The 20,640-nt window shown below is 28.5% G+C and overlaps 1 protein-coding gene across 4 annotated transcripts in view; it reads left to right on the top strand.

The window, feature by feature from the left end:
• The window catches only part of chb (CLIP-associating protein), a 246,653-nt gene that overhangs the window by 220,375 nt on the left and 5,638 nt on the right, over positions 1 to 20,640 (top strand). For 3 of the 4 annotated variants that reach the window (XM_075362879.1, XM_075362878.1, XM_075362877.1), the window contains 3 exons: positions 308 to 485; positions 6,756 to 6,962; positions 9,764 to 9,979. In XM_075362879.1, coding sequence (XP_075218994.1) covers positions 308 to 485; positions 6,756 to 6,962; positions 9,764 to 9,970 — 592 coding nt within the window. In that variant the 3' untranslated portion in view covers positions 9,971 to 9,979. Of the gene's footprint in view, positions 1 to 307; positions 486 to 6,755; positions 6,963 to 9,763; positions 9,980 to 20,640 lie in introns of those variants that run through there. The other variant, XM_075362880.1, reaches the window with a different exon arrangement.

Raw genomic sequence — 20,640 nt, 5'->3', positions numbered from 1 at the left:
GTACGATATTATGTGCCTACACATTTTTGTTTACTTTTTTATAAACATTATATTTTTAATTTGATACTACTTCTATGGCAAGTAAAAATACTCCTATGGCGATACTACTCCTATTAAGGATGAAAATTATGTTAAAATAGATTGTGCTTTTATATAGATGGGAAGTTCATTAATCGTCAAATTGCTGATGACAAAAAAAAATTATTTTTCCAGTTATCAATTTAAATATTTGGTGCCCCAGTATTTCTTTCAGCGTTATATAATTTCAGTTGTCTTATTTTATTTTTTTCATCTGTTTAACTTTTAGGTCAATTTTACGAGTTCTTCTTACACAACTAGGTAGCAACGAGCCAGCTGTTAGATCATTAGTTCTTGCATCGCTTACAGAAATGATGAAAAAGAGGGCTTTAGCTGATTCATTTAATAATTATGTTGAGCTTCTTGTTCTTAAAGTCTTGCAAGCTTTTAAAGATGGTACTAAAGAGGTATGTTAAATTTTTTATTTTAATAAAATTATAAACTTTTTATTAAATACAATCTATCACATTATTTCTTGATAGTTTCTCTGCATACCATTTTCATTGCAGTATTAGCTTAGTACACAGTGAGTGGTAATAGTGGGAACCCTTAATTCTTTAGTTCATTTCTTCACTTACATTAATTTATTGTTATTCATTTTATTAAATTAATATATATATATATATATTGTATTTTTATAATCAAAAACCAACTTGAACAACCCAAGTACAGAATTACAAAGTAAATAAAATGACGCTTACTTTATTTTGTTTTGTTTTTTCCAAAATCAGTTTCGCAGGATCCGGCATCATCAGTTGTATATAAAGATATATTTATATAAAGTTACATATCAAAATTTTTTTTTTTTTTTTAAATTAAAATTACAATCCTATATACAAAAACATATGAAGTTAATTAAATAAAGTAACTACATACATATATATATACATATATATAAATGTGATGTCATAATTAAACATTTTGAAATTAAAATTAAATTTTAAAATTGAAAATTTATACCATAAAATCTGGCCAGCCAATGTTACATTACTGAGTGGATTTGAATTAAACTATTTATATACATTATGATTACATCTATTTTTATCTAAAAATGTGCTGCCATCTGTTGCCACTTTTGTAGGAGTGATATCTTCGTATTCTGTCTGACAGTTGATCAAGTTGGAAATTTTTTTTGTATCTGTATATATAAAATCTCTCCAAAATGTCCATATTTTTTCTATTATTATTATTTAAATTAAATTTCTTGATTTCTAAATTTGTCCAAATATCAGATACTATACGTTTGTTATTAATAAGGTGTTCAGCAACATTAGATATACCCAATTTACCATCTTTATAATTTCTAATGTTTTCTAGCAATCTAGTTTTAAAAGTCCTATTAGTTTTACCTATATATATGGTCACAATTATTACACTTTATTTTATAAATTCCGCATGAATTATATAAGTCGGTGTTATTGTTTTTTTTTAAATACTTTATTGTATGATTGTTTGTCTTGTATGCCGGTTTAAATTTACTTTTATCTTAAATAGTGGTTATATTTTCAAAAACATTATCAGTGTATAAATATTTTAAATATACGTTGTCAATTTTTTGTGTATCATTTGTAGGTATAAGAGTTGTAGCATTATTAATTTTTGAATTTTGTTTTTTGTATATATTATCAGAAACATTGTAATCATTATATTTAGCAGTTTGTTTTATAATATCAATTTCTTTGTTTAATTTACTTTAATTTTATTATAATTATTGGGTGTAATTAATTGCTCTATTAACCATGTGTGTATATGTAATAATTTTGTGTGACCACAGATGATTTGAATTTTTATGTAGATGATTTGAATTTTTATGTACTGTTGTTTTATTGGTTGTGGGTTTCCTATATACTGACTTGATAAATTGATTATTCTTGTTAATTTTAATATTAACATCTAAAAAATTTATTTTTCTATTTATATCAATTTCAAAAGTAAATTTCAAACTATTATAATATGAATTAATTTTATTTAAAATTATTAAATGTTCATTGTGTATAATGTGATTATAAACTACAAAAACATCATCAACATACCTAGTTCATAATAGGATATCATGTGTATGAATAATGCCATAAATAATTTTATCTTCAAAATCCTGTAAATAAATCTCAGACATGATAGCTGATAATAGAAAACCCATTGGTAAAATATTTTCCTGATTATAATATTATCAATAAACAACGGGTCTTCATTATTGTATATTAATTTGGTTTTTTATTATTTGGACTGTTTTTTTTTATGGGTATGCTAGGGATATTACTAATATCGGAACTTACCATCCTAGTTTTTTCTCCAATTGTTAAATCTTTTAATTTATTTAAAATTCAAATCCATTTTTTATATTGTATTTATAATCCAAATTAATTTTTATCCTAAGAATTCTATCTATCGTTTTTGATCGTATATTATATCAAAAAAGCACATTTTTAGATAAAAATAGATGTAATCATAATGTATATAAATAATTAAATTCAAATCCACTCAGTAGTGTAAGATTGGCTGGCCAGGTTACATAGTATAAATTTTCTAAATTTTTAAATTTAATTTTAATTTTAAATTTTTTAATTATAACATCATATTTATATATATATGTAATTATTTTATTTAATTGACTTAATATGTTTTTGTATATATGATTGTAATTTTAATTTTAAAAAAAATTTTTTGTTTGATATGCAATTTTATATATCTTATATACAACTAATGATGCGGGATCATGTGAAACTGCTTTTTGAATAAAAAAAAAACAAATTAAGGTAAATGTCATTGCATTTAATTTGTAATTCTGTACTTGGATTGTTCAAGCTGGTTTTTGATTATAAAAATCGAATATATTGGTACAGACGAAAATGGGTCTTGCAAGGATTGACTAGAAAAATCTTTTATTTATATATAGGATTCACTTTAAGAAAGTAATTGATTAAGAATTCTTTCAAAATCTAAATCTATGGTTAATCTCAAGCACTGTTATTGAAATTAAAATATATGATAAGAGATATTTCTTTTAGGATTATTATTTGATAATTAACAAAGTACATTTGCTTTATATACAAGTTCAAAAATATATATATGTATATTAACTTAATAGAATCATTTTTATTTTTTATTGTTGACATATCTCCCTCGTTACTAATCATATTAAATAAAAATAAAATTTGGCTATATACCACAGTATAGAATCCAATAATGTTTCTCACCTTATCTCATTACTTCTTATTTGTAATCAAAAGCACTTTCGAGGGTTACTCTCATCATCAGTTCATCATAAAATTAAAAAACTTCAAATTACACATTAAAAAATATGTCGAGAAATTAAGATTGTCACATATATAGTATAATGTATATAGTCAATAATTAAAATAAAAATTAAATATTCTTAATAATATAAAGGATTTTTTTTAAATATTTAAATCTCTTAAATATGCTTGTGGTTAGCCACGACATACAGTACTGGTCATATAAAATTAATATATTTGCAAATATGTTGAATAGAGCAATACATTAGAATTACAGGGAAAAATTAGATACAGAAATAAATATCATAAAAAGTATTTCAGTAAATAATGGATATAGTACCTCATTAATTGATAATATTTATAAAAAACAAAAATTTTAATTTAATAATATAACAACATTGAAAACTATAAATAATACATATGTCAGTGATAATATCTATATAAAATACTTCTATACTAATAATATTATTGAAAATGTTATTGTTTTTAAAAATGAAAAATATAAACCGCATATAAGCCAAACAACCATATAATAAAACATTTAAAATTCCATAATAATAATAATAATGATTCTAATAATTCATGTGGGTTTATAAGATAACATGTAATGATTGTAGTAAAATTTATATTGGGAGAACTAAAGGTCATTTAGGGTAAGATTTGCAGAAAATTTTAAACATTATAAAAATAATTAGTTAGGATTTTCTAATGTTGCTGACCATTTAATTGTTAACAAACATTCCAATACTTATTTAGAAACAAATTTGGGAATAATTAAAATTGTAAAAGAATGTGATAATAATGATAAAAGATTGTACATTTTGGAAAAATATTATATATACAAATATTAAAAAATGTTCAGCTTGATTAATCTGCAGACAGAGTTTGATAATGATTTTCTTATTAAAACTGATATAGATAGCAGCACTTTTGTCAATTTTATAAAATATTAGTACAGTACTGTATGTGTTGGCTAGCCACAATTATATTTAAGAGATTTAAAATTTTTTTATATTATTATAAATGTTAAATTTTTATTTAAATTGTTGACTTCATATATTATACTACATATGCGATAATTTTAATTTCTTGACATATTTTTTAGTGTGTAATTTGAGGTTTTTTTAATTTTATGATCGACTAACAATGAGGGTAAGTCTCGAAAACGCTTTTGTTTATAAATAAGAAGTAATGAGATAAGATAAGATACATTTTTGGATTCTGTACTGTGGTAGATAACTGAATTTTATTTTTATTTAATATATATATATAAAATAAAAAATATAAACATATACAAGAGCTGTCCAGAAAGTAAGTTACTTTTTGAAATAAAAAACCAACCAAATAAAAAAAAGAAGTTTTATTATATACATTTGAAAGGGACAATCTTAAACTACTTTTCTATATAGTCACCATTTAAATTGAGGCACTTATAACAATGCCCAACTTTTCAATTCTTTCTCTGTAGAAATTTTTTACCTTAGATTTTTGGCGCCCATCTTACACAAAACTTTGATAACCAAGCTTCCCCAATGTAATTTCATACAGTAAACTTCATGAAATTTGGGGAAAATGAAGTGAGAGTTCTGTAATCATAATGTGGCGATTTTCACAAATTTTATCACTGATCTTCATTGTCAGTTCATCAGTCACAAGGCTAGGCCGACCACTGCAGTCCTCATCATGAATATTGTTGCGGCCATTTTTAAACTGAATGTACCACTGCCTCACTCCACCTTCACTCATTATTCCATCTCTGTACACCTCACAAAGTTGCCGATGAATTTCAACTGGTTTGATGGTTTTTTCCAATAAAAACCTAATCACTGAGAGCACCTCCCAACTCACAGGATTTTCTGTTGAAGCACACGTTTCAGTAATTCACAACGAACAAAATAGAAAAATCACAGTCCACATACTACAACAGCTTGATGCGTACTGAGTGTTGAAACATTTTCACACCAAGATCGCAGCTCTATCCCCTCCCATCACCACACTACACATAAACGTACGTTGCTTTCTGGACCACCCTCCATGTATGTGTGTGACCATCTTGTCTTGGTGGTATCTCTTGCTGTATAGGATGTTAACAGTCTCTTTTAAGTCAAATATTTCATAAACAATGTATAAGTTGATAGAGTTTTTTTACTTCTTTTAGAAATCTTGAGATGTCAGTGCTGATAGAAATGATGACAGAGCTTATCTTTTAGAATCAATTAGCAATACCACAAGTACTATGTAAGCAGTTTAGTATCTATAGAGAGATCAGATTAAGGAATGATTTCTGATATAGATACCACCCCTTTCATTAGTTATAGGGAAATTGCTGTTACCCCTGTTGAAAGTCATCTACCAGTGAGACAGAAAATTAAAGCTAGTTTATGTTAGGCTTTGATTACTCTACAGCTTAAATTTGAGAACCTACTCAGAAACAGACTTAATAGTAAGCAAAATTTAATTTTTTATGGAATGTATGTTTAAGTTTGTAAAACTTAAAACTGGGAGCTAAGAAAAAGAATATATGTAAATTAATACAGATTGTCATGTTAAAATTTCAAAAATGAGAGGAGCAGGCTTAATAGTCACTGCAAAATTGGATACTGTGGCAAATAAGTAGATGAACTATGAATGAAATCAAAACATATAATTGAGGCACAAGAGAAGGCACTGGTAAAAAGAAAATGAAAAAAACACTTCTGATAACAATATACCTACATTATAATAAGTAGATGCTGAAAGTATAAATCTAATGAAGGATAATGAAGTTAGAAGAATGTTTGGTCTTTAGAAATTGAAAGCAAAGGGTAAAACAGCTAAGCTTCCTTTGATTGAAAGAGATCTGTGGTAAAGTAGAGAACAAAATAATTATATAGTAAACAATAAAATAATTCACAGTAAATTTTAATGTAAGTATTGTTTACTTACTGCAATTCCAACATGAATTTTTTGTATAGCAATTTTTATCATACAATTCCACTGGAACCAAACTATACTAAAATGCTGAGTGGATAAAGTTAGCTATTTAAGATAATACAGAGGTTGAACTGGTCTAGATCAAAGGTATTTTCTTGCCAAAGCTCTACAAGTTAAGTCTAACCATACCAGTTTGATTTGCATACTTTTGTTTCCTTGTTTCTGTCTTTCAACTGCTATTTGTTGTTACTGTTAATTAATAAGCACATTCTGACCGAACTTATGTAGGATTTTACAACACTACATATGCAATGTTGCTGAATGAACAAGGAACATGGTTATCAAGGTCAAAACTAATAAACACCAACTATCATGGAGATTTCTAAATTAACATACAACTCATTGATTTATAATATTTTATGGAGGAATTTCTAGATTACCATTTAATTATAAATTAATTACTATAAAATTTATAAATTGGTTTCTTTATTAATTAAATGTACTTCATCTTTTATTTGATTATCTCAGGTTCAGAGAAGTGCTGAAATCTGTGCAGCAACAATCGCTTCTCTATTGGCACCAGAATTAGTCATTAGGGTTCTAGTTCCTCTTATAACCACTGGTGACTATCCTGTTAATCTTGGTGCCATTAAAACTTTAACAAAACTAGTAGAAACACGAGGTCGAGATCCTGTACAAAATTATTTACCAGATCTTATGCCAGGACTGATTCAGGTAAGAAGTAATTCTATATATATATATAGAATAACTCAATCCACATCAGTTTCATATGGATTATATAAATTACTTTCTTTCTTTTTGAAAAACAAACTTTTTACGTAGTAAAACCATGTACAGAATTTTTCATTTTGTAACTATTGAACATTATTCCTGTTGTCACACACTAATAAATTTTGATTTACTGTATGTTTGTCTTTGTAATTAAAATGTCTTTAAAAAATTCACTAAAATGCTGAATACAGCAGTCAAAAGGTTTACCAGAACTATTGTGAGGAAACATTACTAGGATTGCTTTTAACTGACTCATAAATAGCTTAAGTACAGGTAATGTTTTTCAAATTCATAGTTCCACCTGCTATATGCGTGCGCTATATTTATCTCACATGGAGTGCACAATGCACTCATTTCTCCTACATGTGTTAATTTTTAGAAAAATCTCTTAGAGAAATTTGTTTATTTGTTACATTATATTAGTAGTTTAAAAGTCAATGATTTTAATTTATGTGGCTGATAGATTTTTTAAAGTAATTGACTCACTAAGTCATGTTTTTTGCCACAAAAAGATTTAGATAATTTAATGTTTTGGGGTTGGGATAATAGTTTAAATTTTAGTGTTAATAGACTTAACTTTTATTTTAAAGAAAGAAAAAGAAAACAAAAAAATGAAAGATATTTACAGGGAATATTACTTGTTAAAGATAAGAATGTTTTTTTAATGTTTTTAACTTTTTCTGATAAATTTAATTGAAATTAATAATTTTATACTCTTTCTTTTATTAGAATCAAAGCTTATATATGCTTTATTATTTAGAACTTCTTCTAATACTTCTGTTCTGTAGTGTTTATTGAGAATTTAACAAACTTCCTTTTATATATATACTTTGTAAATCAGTTGATTATTATGGTCATCCTAACTTAATTCGTAGTATATTAATTATTCATTAAGTTAAAGGTAGTGTATGACTTCATTATTTTGTTTATAAATTATGTTATGGTGGAGATCCAATGTTACTGTGTGTCAAATGAGCTAAATTACATATTTTCATGGAATATATATGATAAGGCTACAAGTAAAGTTCAACTAATTTAAAATGTACTATAAAATTGTGTTTTGGATTAAGTGATAGTTTAACTGTTGAAGAAAATTAATTTTTTATTCCTTTTACTTCTGGTACATCAAGGATGATATTTTATTTAGTTCAGGTGTAATTAATTTGGAGATTTTATCCACTCCATATTAAGGAATGATAAGGTTAGAATAATTGATCAAAATATGAATACTTTTTACTTTTTTACTGCTAATTCATTGACATGGATGCTTGGAATCAGTCTCAAATATTTGGTTTTCTCCTGTTTATTCAGTTTTTTCTTGATGAAATTAAATAAGTAAAGACAAAAATATTTGCAACCACGTGTTTTTTTTTTTTTTTTTGTTATCAATAATGAATCAGACTTTACATCATCCTCAATCCATCTAATATTTCCTGTTCAGAAATTAATACAAGCTGAATATACAAAAAAAATGTTGATGCCTGTGATAGGAAATATATCAGTAATATAATCATTCTGGCATCTATTTAAAAATACCACAGCACACAAAAATTAAAATTCTAAATTATGTAATGTTGCAGAACACCGATAATGTAACAAATACAAAATTAAAAATAGAGTAATTCAGAAATATTGATATTAATAGCTGTAATTATGATTGTGATGATTATTATTAGAGCATCTCAAATATATTTATTTACAAACTGTTTAAATTCAATCAGTTTTATGAAAACCATTAAATTATTTTAGACTAGACCAATTTATATAAGTTTTGTAAAAACTGTTTGTATAAGTTGAGACAGTATTAAGAGAAAATTTAACCTGTTATGTCGGCAGTATTAATAGGATATAGATTTATAATACTAATTACTGTATATTTACAAATAAACCATCTGATAGAATAATAAAACAGAATTTGCCACTAAGGAGACATCTTCAGTCCATCTTTAGTCATAATTTTTAATTTAATCTTAACTTAAATAAAAAATTTGCTTTCAGTTATTGTTGTTGTAATAATTAATGTAAAAAATTAACTAAAAACAATTCAAAATTGGCCATAGTTGGAGTTTCTTTCTCTTAGAGTTATGATGTTCATTATACAGCCAGTTCCTATGATCATCTGCCTGTGGTGAACATTTAAGTTATCACTTGCAGGACTGAATATTATGTGCGTTTGTTGGAAGTTAGCAAGTTTATATAAAACAATATTCTCAACTCTGTGAAAAAATCAGCAGTGAACCACCTTAATTATCACTTTCCTTAGTGACCATATGCTTGTTTTTCTTGTGAATGACTATACCATTTTTTGGATGCGACAAGTGTTTCGTGTCAGGTCGGTTACAACATTAATGGTTATAGCTCCACCTTATATTATATAATTTCTTTTTCTGATGTATGTTATAATATATGCTTATGTGAGTATTTTGAGTAGATATAGGTTTTTTTTGGATTGGAGTTTCTTTATTTTGATATTATAAAATCTAATTATTTTCTGTAATGGTTTTGATCTGTGGACAATTTTGAAATCTGTAAAAATTAATTAAATAGATATTTAAAATATAAAAAGAAAAGTTTTGTAAGATCTAAATTCAGAAATATTCTGGTTCAAAGTATAAATTCTTTTATGATTAATAGTTTTATGTTCTAGATAAACTCTGACTTTAGTATGATTTTACCAAGTTTCCTGAGAGATTAGGCTGAGTAAATGTTTATGATTATTGCATTGTGTAACTTTTAATTTTTAGGCTTATGACAACGAAGAAAGTTCAGTGAGGAAATCAGCGGTATTCTGTATGGTAGCATTACATACCAGTGTAGGTGAGGATCAATTAAGACCTCATTTGAGCTCACTTAATGGAAGCAAATTGAAATTATTACACCTTTATATTAGAAGAGCACAACAAGGATCGTCCGTACCGACATCACCAAAAAATCAGCCTTCAGCTAGCTAATCATAATTGGTAATTTTCTTTATAAAATGTTAATTATTGTTTTATTTTAAATTAAAAGGTGAATTAATTATTTTAAAAAGTATTTTATTTAATGACATTTGATTTTTTCTTTAACTGACAATATGAGATCTGTTCAAAAAATAACTGAACATTTTGAATTATGCGCCAATGGAGATATTTAGTGACTTGTGGTCGGCAGCAGTGTGTTTCACATAACCTCTTCTATAATCACATGTTCTTGGATTGTTGATATAATTTAGTTTTCGTGTTATTTGAGTGCATGTGTAAGTGAGTCCATTGTCAAAGTGATGCTCTCTGTTTTTTTTTTCAGTTTTAATGGAATTGTGCATTTTGTAGTTATTTTTTAATGTGCAATTTTCAGGAGCAACAATACAACATAAACTTTTGCATGAAACTGGGGAAAACTTTCACAGAAACGTTTAACTTTTTAGACAAGCTTATGGAGGTGATGCTCTGGGTCATATACAATGTTATGAATGGTTTTCACGATCTAAAAGTGGTCTTCAGTCAATTGAAGATGACCCTCGACCAGGAAGACCTTCAACTTCAGCTGACAACACCCATGTTCAGAAAATCAACAATCCCATGAAAATCGCTGATTGACTCAGAGAACTTGCAGAAGAGGTTAGCATCTCGATTGGATCATGGCGTGACATTTTGACTGAAAAATTGAACATGCATCTAGTTGCAGAAAACTTTGTTCTTCGTTTGATGATGTCCAAACAGCAGAAAGAACATTAAGTGGGCGTTTGTCGGCAACTTCTTGACCAAGCCAATGATGATGAAACATTCATGCAAAGGACCATAATGGGAGACAAATGCTGGGTTTACGGCTATAACATTGAAACTAAAGTTCAATAATCACAGTGGATCACATATCCATTGTCAAAGTGATGCTCTCTGTTTTTTTTCAGTTTTAATGGAATTGTGCATTTTGAATCCTAGCCTCAAGGTGAAACAGTTAACCATGCATACTATCAAGGCATTTTACAGTTATGTGAAAAAATCAGCAAAGAGAGACCAGAGTTGTGGTGAGATAGCTCATGGTTCCTTCACCGTGACAATGCGTTTGCACACTCAGCTTTGTCAATTGGTCAGTTTTGTGCCAAAAATCAGATGACTGTTCTCCCTCATCCTCTCTACTCACCAGACTTGGCTCTTTGCAATTTTTTCTTATTTCTAAAATTAAAATCTGTGATGAAAGGACGCTGTTTTGAGGCTATTGATGACATTAAAGCAAATTCATCACAGGCCATTTGAAATGAAGCTATCCAGGACTATTTTGCAAAGTAGAAACACCATTGGGAAAAGTGTTTAAATAGGGGAGGGGAGTACTTTGAATGGGATAAGAACCAATAATCTATAAAATTTAATAATAAAGATTAAAAAAATTAAGTTCGGTTATTTTCTGAACAGACTTTGTATAATATAAATATTTTATTTTAGGGTCTAAACCCATAGGAGGGAGATGAACCCTTAAAGGTTATGTTCTATCTCTATCATGATCTTTTGTTTTGCTGAGACAAAGTTTTAATCTACATTGACTCTTATTAAACAATAGTAATTCTTTGAATTGTTACATGTCATAAAGTATGTTCATTTATAATATTCACTATAAATTACCAAACATTTGTATACTAATTTTCTCATATCTGTATTAATTGTTGTTTTATAATTAACTAAAAAAATTGGAGTTTCCCAGATTAATTGTATTTTGTTTACTAATTGTGCTGTGGGTTTTTTTTTTACTTGTTTAAAATATGTTTATAAATTAAACATATGTACTAAAGTATTGTTGTTTTATTTAATGTATATAACATTTGTTTTTAATGAGTTTTTTCTTTGTTCTATTTACCTTGAAATGGTTGATACCAATCATGTTTGGGTCAATCCATTTGAAGTGTCCCAAAAAAACATAAACTGGTTGCTTGACAAATTCAAAAAAAAATTAAATCTTACCCACTTGTTTCCTACTTGCCTCATGACCTTAAAACTATTTTTTTTTTTTTAATTCTTTATTTATGCAGTTTACCTGTGGTGGCCATTTTTGTTACAGTGCGCACACCTATTTTTGTGATTGTAAGGGTTTACAGAAAAAACCATTACTAAAAAACTATTAGTCCTGGAAGGATGAAACAAAAAGCAATTTAATCATATTTTCTCAATGTAAAATATTGGTCCAGTGGTTTATTTACCTATCCCTCTTCTTTCTATGAGAAAATTACCAATAAAGTTGAACATGAGAAACGGTGAAATTTCACTTTTCGTAATTTTTTTCAAGAGACAGGGATGTCATACACAGTTTGAATTATTTTTTTATATGTAGGTATATGTTAGTAGTTTTACCATAAATAATAGTAATGGTGATATACTTACCCATGAAGTTTTGAAAACAATTCTTTTTTAAAAATACAAATTTTGGCTTCAAATAACTATGATGGGGCTGTTGATAAAAATCTTAAATTTACACTACTTGCAGTGTTTTTGTACATGTTTATGGTAAATAAAAAGGTTTCTTGTGTATTGTACTAATAAAAATGTTATAACCTCTCAAAAATCAATAAAAACCTGCTAAAAGCGATACCATTTTGACTAGCTAAATAAGAGCTTCAAGGGAGTTTCTTTTCTTTGTACTTAACATCTTTTATATTTAGCCCCATGATGATGAAGTTGTATAATGTTAAAGTTGACATTTTCAATATTTTTAAATTATTAATGATAGGTCATAATTTAATGATAACCAGTACCAGTAGCCTAATACAATTTCCAGTCCAAAAATGCTTGTAAAACTTACCCAATAGAAATTTCAATGAGTAGCTTACATCTTTTTTCAGGAATTCATTTTTATTTTTATATTGATTTATTTTTGTAAACACTATCAAAGAAAAAATAAATTGTAGCAAAATATTAATTATTCTTTAATGAAGTAGCCTGTTTTTGTAGCAATGAAAGTTTATTATTTAGTGTGATTAACTAACAGCTGTGATATCTCTTCTGATAATTCTCTTGAAAATGTGTGAGAATGACCCCCGTCACTGTAGTTAGTTCAAGTGATGTCAAATTTCTCAGGACTTTGCAGATCAGTACCCACAGTTTGTCTTGTTGAGACTTTTGAAATGGTGTACATAGTCCAGCTGGTTGGAAAAAATGAACCTGCACATCGTCCTTTTCAAGGCTTCGAAAAAATACTTTTGAAATAGTTAACACAAAGAGACTTTCCAGGAACTAAATTGAAATATGGAAAAATATATTCTTTAAGAGCTAGCTGTTATGTTATTTGTCTTAAGTTTTTCTTAACTGTCTTTTATGAGTTCTCAATGGGTCACCACAGAACTGTCCATACAGGTGACTGAATTTTGACAAAAAATTTTTTTTCATGATATTTACAAACACTAGTGACATCTGAATTAACACATAAATAAATAAGTTGTTGGTTTTCATCACTAAATTCACAAATTTTAATGAGTTCTTTTGGCACTGTACCATTTACTGTTTTATGACACTTCATTCACATAAATCCCTATGGAACATTGTTCTTCCATTTTCTTGTGTGAAATTACTGGAAAATAATGTAAAATTTAACTGATTTTAAAATTTGCAAATATATTACTAAGTAAAACTTATTTATTTAATAAACGCTTCTAAACACAGGATGAAATTTGAGACACTCAGTAAAAATGTGAACAGGTCACTGACTAATGTCAGACTGACCAGTCTGTAACTGCAAAGCTAAATGAGGCAACAAGAATAAATGAGCATGTTGCAACATTAATTTTCCTGACGACTGGAAATGACTTCAAGCATCTGTTATAACATGAACACGGTTGAATGGTTCAAACAGTCTATTTCAGCTATAGTAATAAGTATAAAAATATTAAAGTGCCAAGAAGACAAGAACCCCCCCCCCCCCAGGAGCGTTTATTTAGTGAGTCAAAATAGTATCACTTTTAACAGGTTTTTCATGATTTTTGAGAGATTATAATTTTTTTATTAGTACAATACACGGGAAACCTTTTTATTTGCCATCAACAACTACAAAAACACTGTAAGTTGTAAGTAGTGCAAATTTGACATTTTTATCACCAGCCCCTATCAGAGTTATTTGAATTTAAAAAAAAAAATAGTTTTCAAATTTTCATAAACATTTACGGGGTAAGTATATCAATCACCATTAATATTATTTATGGCAAAACTACTAACATATACCTACGTATAAAAAATAATTCAAACTGTGTATGCCATCCCTGCCTCTTGAAAAAAATTACCAAAAGTGAATTTCCACCGTTTTTCATGTTCAACTTTATTAATAATTTTCTCATAGAAAGAAGAGAGAGATAGGTAAATATACCACTGGGCCAATATTTTACCTTGAGAAAATATGATTAAATTGCTTTTTGTTCCATCCCTCCGGTACCAATAGTTTTTTAGTTGATTTTTTTCATAAACCCTTACAATCGTAAAAATAAGTGTGTGCACCGTAACAAAAATGGCTGCCACAGGTAAACTGCTTAAATAAAATTTTTTTAAAAATAGTTTTAAGGTCCTGAGACAAGTAGGAAACAAGTGGGTATGTTTCAATTTTTTTTGAACTGGTCAAGCAACAGCTTATGTTTTTTGGGACACTTCAAATGGATTGACCCATTTATGGTAGTAATCTAAACAAATTTTTATAGAAGGAATTAAACATTGATCCTTTTTTTAATCTGTCTCTAACAGAGGTGCTTCACATCATAATATAGATGATATAATTTCATCATATAATAGATGATAATGAAAGTGTTGATAATTTAGAGCACTGCTTGTGTTTCAAAAAAAAAAAAAAAATCAGTCTGGAAAATTTTCTAATTGACTGTGTACACAAGGCAATAAATCTGTAACCATCCAAGTATGGTTTATTATTACCATTGCACCAGGTCTGTTCAAAAAGTATCCAACCATATTTTTTCCTCTGAAAGTATTTGAATGCAAACAGCAAAACTTCATAGAGCACTACAAGATTTACAAAAGCGTACAGCATACCAAACAGTAACAGTAACAGTATGACGATTCTGACTTAATTTAATTTAGCGCAGTCCATCCAAGAAAAAAAGACACTTCTCTTTACTTTTAACATAAAAATGAAGTAAAACTAACTTATAATTCAGAAATTAGAAAATTGTGATAAAATGGCATTTATCTTTCCACTAAATTAAAATTTCACCAAGTAAAACAGAAAAAGATTATTTCTTTCCTCAATGCATTTCTTCAGTACCTGATAAACTGCTGTCTGTTGAACTATTGTTGTCTTTTCCCAAATATATCACAATATCTTTAGTAATATTTCCACCCAAACTGTTCACTTCCCATGCTTTTTTTTCATCTTTAATTACATGTTGAACACAATTTTTCTAAGCATTTGCATCTACTCTATTAACACCTATCAATAGATTTTTTACATCACTCAAGTTAAATATTGTGTTATTACTTCCAATGTAGCCTTTGACTTGTGCCCATATCAGTTCTATTGGGTTAAAATTGCAATTGTATGGAAAGATGTATGTGGAAAGTTCTCGACACAATTTTTTAATTTTGCTGTTTCATCTACTTTATAATGAATATATTGTTAACTGATTTTACTAATCTTATAAGTTCTATTTTTAACATTTCTTTGATGTACATATTCTTCTTCAGTTATAACTTTTTGGCCATTTCTGATCTTTTGGTTGAAGCATTTGGAATTATTTCAGTTTTCAGGCAGTGGTACAGCGCAATCCACATTACTGTCATGAATCCTTTAGCAACAGTTTCTTGAAACCACCACATAAAATTGTTACCATTCATTTCATCATGATATTCTTGGGAAGATCTGGATTGAAATACCCAAAAACTCATTTCTACTTGTTACATGCATTACTATTAATTGTTTACTTTTCTAGCTGTGGTTTTCACCCCAATTGACAAAAATTTCATAAAAGCGTCTTTTGCACTATTTTTTTTCTTTTTCCACCCCTACCTTTTCTCATACATCTCTTGCATTAAACAAAGTTTGATTTAGATAATAAAGTGTCTTACTCTCTTCAAGAAATCGCTTTTTTTTCTTAAATATTCTCTAATCCATGAAATATCTTTGTATTCAGTCAATAAAGAATTATTTTTCTAGACATGAAACAGAAATGCATTGATTTTAAATCACGATGTAATGTACTTCCAGAAAAATTTGGCAGTTCAGGATCGGTATTCATGGCATTCAATATTTTGTTTAAGTTAGGAAGCTCGTTATTGAAATAAATGAATGAAATTTTTTTCTGATAGCGGTTTTAGTAAAATCATAACATGTTTACCAACAATTTTGTATTTTATTATATTATAAATTATTCTTTCGCTAACGCCTGTTGCACTACTTGCTTTTCAAACAGTGTCTCTGACTGCAGTTTCAGGGTCACCTTGTTTTAAGGTTTTATATATACATTGCTGATTATTGTTTTTTGTAGCCACCAGGGTTTTCTTGGTTTATGTCTCACGACAAAATCATACATTGTTGAAACCCAGTTGGCACAGAAACACAGGGTAAATTATAATTAATGAAAAAACTCTAAATAAATAAAACTGTTATAAAAATGAACTATAAAACTGTATCATACTATATAGAATAAGACAATAACAAACTGAAATACTTTCTTTCACTGAACTGAATAATGGTGTCAACCATTACAAATGGTGTTATTGTTATTAAACATCAATAGCAAATACTCAACAAGATTTTTAATTGCTTATCATTGACATGCCATGGTGCAAGACAAGTGATAGTTTACAGTGCATTATTATATGCATAAAACAATTGGAAATACACATAAAATAATTGTACTTGCACATGGGAGTGACAGAATGATTCAGCCTAAACTACTTAGATATAACTCATACATGCTGAATTCATATTTATATTTGCTACAACGTTTTGTGACATAGTGAATAGTTCATATGAGTATATTTTTTTAACCTCATAGAATGTCAATTGTTGTCCAGCAGCCATTGTGAGTGTTAGCATAATAGGTCCTTTTTGCATTTGTAATTTGTCCATAACAGTGGAACGCATTGTATCAATGAAACAAGATTACTGCTTCAAGTTCTATCAAAAGCTTGGTAATAACCACAACGAAACAATTCATAAGGTTAAACTGGCTTTTCGGATCAAAGCTGTGGGGGATTACAAAAGTCAAGCATGGTAGATTGTCAAAATGACTGAATTTCAGTTGAAAATTATCAGCATATTGGTAGGCTGTGAATAAGCCAAAATCTAAATGCTGTTAACAATGTATGCAGTTTGATCATGGAAATTTGTTGATTGACCATCCAGTTAATTTTAAAGACAACACAAAATTTAATAGATGATTTGGACATGCACATAATAGATTTGAAATTTTTGTCAAAGTTGCTTTCACTTAAACAGAAATATATTCATTTTGTCATTGCACAGGTCACGTTGAGGTGTGCCTGCCAACAGTGATCCTAACTTCCTTATGACTGTGGTAATTTGTGATAAATTTTGGGTGTGTGAATTTAGTCTAGAAACCAAAGCTTAATTTTCTCAGTGGAAGACATGATCATCCCTAAGACCAGTAAACCAAAACAAGTGAGGAGACAAGTGAGAAACCAAAACAAGACCAGTAAACCAAAACAAGTGAAAGTGATGCTAACTGCTTTTTTCCCCAACTAATATTGTAGCTGTGAGACAAATACATAATAGAAAGCCAGACTGTAGAATACTATCTGGAGGTTCTGCGTTGTGTTCATGATGTAGTTCCATGCAGGAGACCAGACTAGTGGGAATCAGGCAAATGATAGTATCAGTGCAATAATTTACCCACCTATTCATCACATCTAATCCAGATCAAGCTCAGAATTCCTCAGGTTGCCAGGATTCTTATTCACCAACTTGTGATTTCTGGTTGTTCCCCAAACTGAAGATGCTGCTGAAAGGGTCCCAACTTCCCGCCCAGGAGGACATAATAATGAATTCAACAGCACAGCTGGTAACCATTTTTAAAGAGAACTTCAATAAATGTTGTCCAACTTTTTGAACAGACCTTGCAAATTGATGCAATTAATTATTAACATAAAAATGATCTACGTTAAGGTATTTATTAATTTTACTTTAAATGAGTTTGGTTTAACTTTTACAGAAGTTTCTTGAACCAATTTTTACCATTTTCAAGATATTTATTCTGAAATTTGGTAATTTATCTTTTACTTAGATAAATACAACTTATTTATCGTAGTGGTTCCAAATTTCAGCACAAGTATTTGATTCTTTTCAGTTTTTGAAAACAATATTATTTTATATATAGCTAGGAGTAAACAAATAAGCTGCAACAATTGTTATGAATACTCTGCTTAAGTTATTTGTAATAGTACTGTAATTCATAATTTGGTATAGCAGATTGTAATGCATAGTCCAGCAATTAAATAATGACACAGGATGAAATTAAATAGAAACAAAGTTTAATATTACCTGTATTTTATTTAAAGAAAGTCCTTTCTGTGCTGATTTAGCAAGTGGCACTGTGTGATAGTACTGAAAAATCTATGCAAGTCTTGGTCTTAAAATTTAATGTCACATTTTGCTGAATGTCTTCAACAATAAAAAAATCACCCTTTCAACAGTAATATTAACTTTGAAAACCTTAAAAAATTGCAGGTAGACAAATAAGGAAAATATGATAGTTGATGATGATTGAAGACACATAATTGTTTACCAAAGAACCAAAGAAATACTTTGTGATAAAAAAATAGTGCTTTGTCATGAAAAAAACTGTTTAACCCCAAGTACTTTGGCCTGACATGGGAAATCTTTCTCCAAAGTCTTCCAAAATACTCAAATAAAACTTCCAGTGACAGTTTGTTGTCCCTTAAGGACAAACTTGAAGTAAATAATTCCTTTTCAGTTCTCAGAACACTAGAATTGTCTTAGCATCTTTGATAATTGAAAACAGATCTTGACTTTCAGTGAAAACACGAACTTCCACCCGTTATCAAAATCAATTTTTTATTTAATAGGCTGGCACTTATATATTACAGAAGTTAATATTTTTGGTTATCTGACAAAGAGTATAGGAAAAAACTGAAAAATAGCCTTTTTTCTTGCTCAAATTTTACATTAAGATTCGGTGAATTGTTGTCTCAACACCAAAATCAGCTGGTCGCACAATGTTTATAAATCCATTTTCTTGTTTTTTTGGAAATGACTTCATTTTATTAAAAAAAAAAGTTTGATATTCAAGAGGTATGTTTTCATCAGCAAGAATTTGTACCATTTTTGAACTGTGTGAACTACCTGAAGGGTTGTGCTGAAAGATAAACTTATTCCCCCCCCCCCCATACATTTGCTTCATTAATTGCACAATTGCAGTCTTCCCAAGTTTAAAGTGGAATTTGATTTTTTCTCTGCATTCCTTATGAGGTTGCATTCCCCTTGTTAGGTGACTTAATTGGGTGTAGGTCTGAATTTCTATGTTGCGTAAAACATAATTTTGATTGATATGAGTGTAGCACTGATTTAACTTTAAACTCGTTCGTTTTCTGAAGCATTCACAGTCACGAACGGTGTTGTCAAATCTTTACTAGGTGCGGGGTTCGCGGTTTCGGTCAGTTAGGTTGGATGTGAAAATGTCCATTTGAGGCCTACGTGAAGGCAAAATTTTATTTGTATTTTACTTATGCAAATGTCTGCTGAGGCATTTACATTGGTGGCATCCTGACTGAGGCCAACTGATGACTGTGAGATGTAATCAGTTTAGGGTCTAAAGACGACTTCCAGTAAAGCCCCTCAGGGCTTGGAACAGAGGGGGTGGTCGTCACAAGGTAGGTGTCTTCCCCCTATGGGGTTGGGATACTCGGCATTCCATAGCATTATAATTTTTCTGCTACCTACATAATATGGTGCCATCTTTCATGACATGCTTATCATAGGAGCATGTGGTGTTAGACTGCTAATTAAGGATAGTTCTGTAAATTACATAAATCGCTTAATAGATTGTTGTGGTCATGATTTAAAATCTCATTTCATCATTTATTATCAGTTCATACATATATTAGTTTTAATGTCAATATTTGTTACTAATAAGCAAAAGATAAATTTTGTTAAGGTCACTAACATATAATAATAATATATTTATATTATACCACCAGATATAGTTCATAAAAAGTAAGAACACTTACCTATCTGTCTGAAGTATTTTCAGAGCATCAGCTCCATTATCTACAGACTTATCTATAAAATACACAATTAAAATATGAAAATTAAAAATATTACTTTTTAAAATGCTTATAGAAAAAAGTATTAAAATGTTGGCATGTATATACTATTATTATATTTGATTCTGTAGTCTGTTTTATAGTTGAATCTGTACTATGGTGGATGTAGGATGTTTTTAAATATGACAACAGTATATATACTGACATTTTATATTATAACAGTATACATGCTCACATTTTTAATATTTTTTGACTATATATATTTATAAAGTGATATTTTTATTTTCATATTTTAGTTATGTGTATAAATAAGTCTGCTCATGCTGTGAAAGTACTTTATATAAATTTTTTGTGATCTAATGAATAAGTACAACTCTATCTATTTTTCCACTAATATAATTCATTTAATTATCCCTTAA

This window comes from Lycorma delicatula, chromosome 4, assembly GCF_047948215.1.
Source record: "Lycorma delicatula isolate Av1 chromosome 4, ASM4794821v1, whole genome shotgun sequence".
NCBI lineage: Eukaryota > Metazoa > Arthropoda > Insecta > Hemiptera > Fulgoridae > Lycorma > Lycorma delicatula.
The sequence above is the reverse complement of the archived record's forward strand: the minus strand, read 5'-3'. Positions and strand labels throughout refer to the sequence as shown.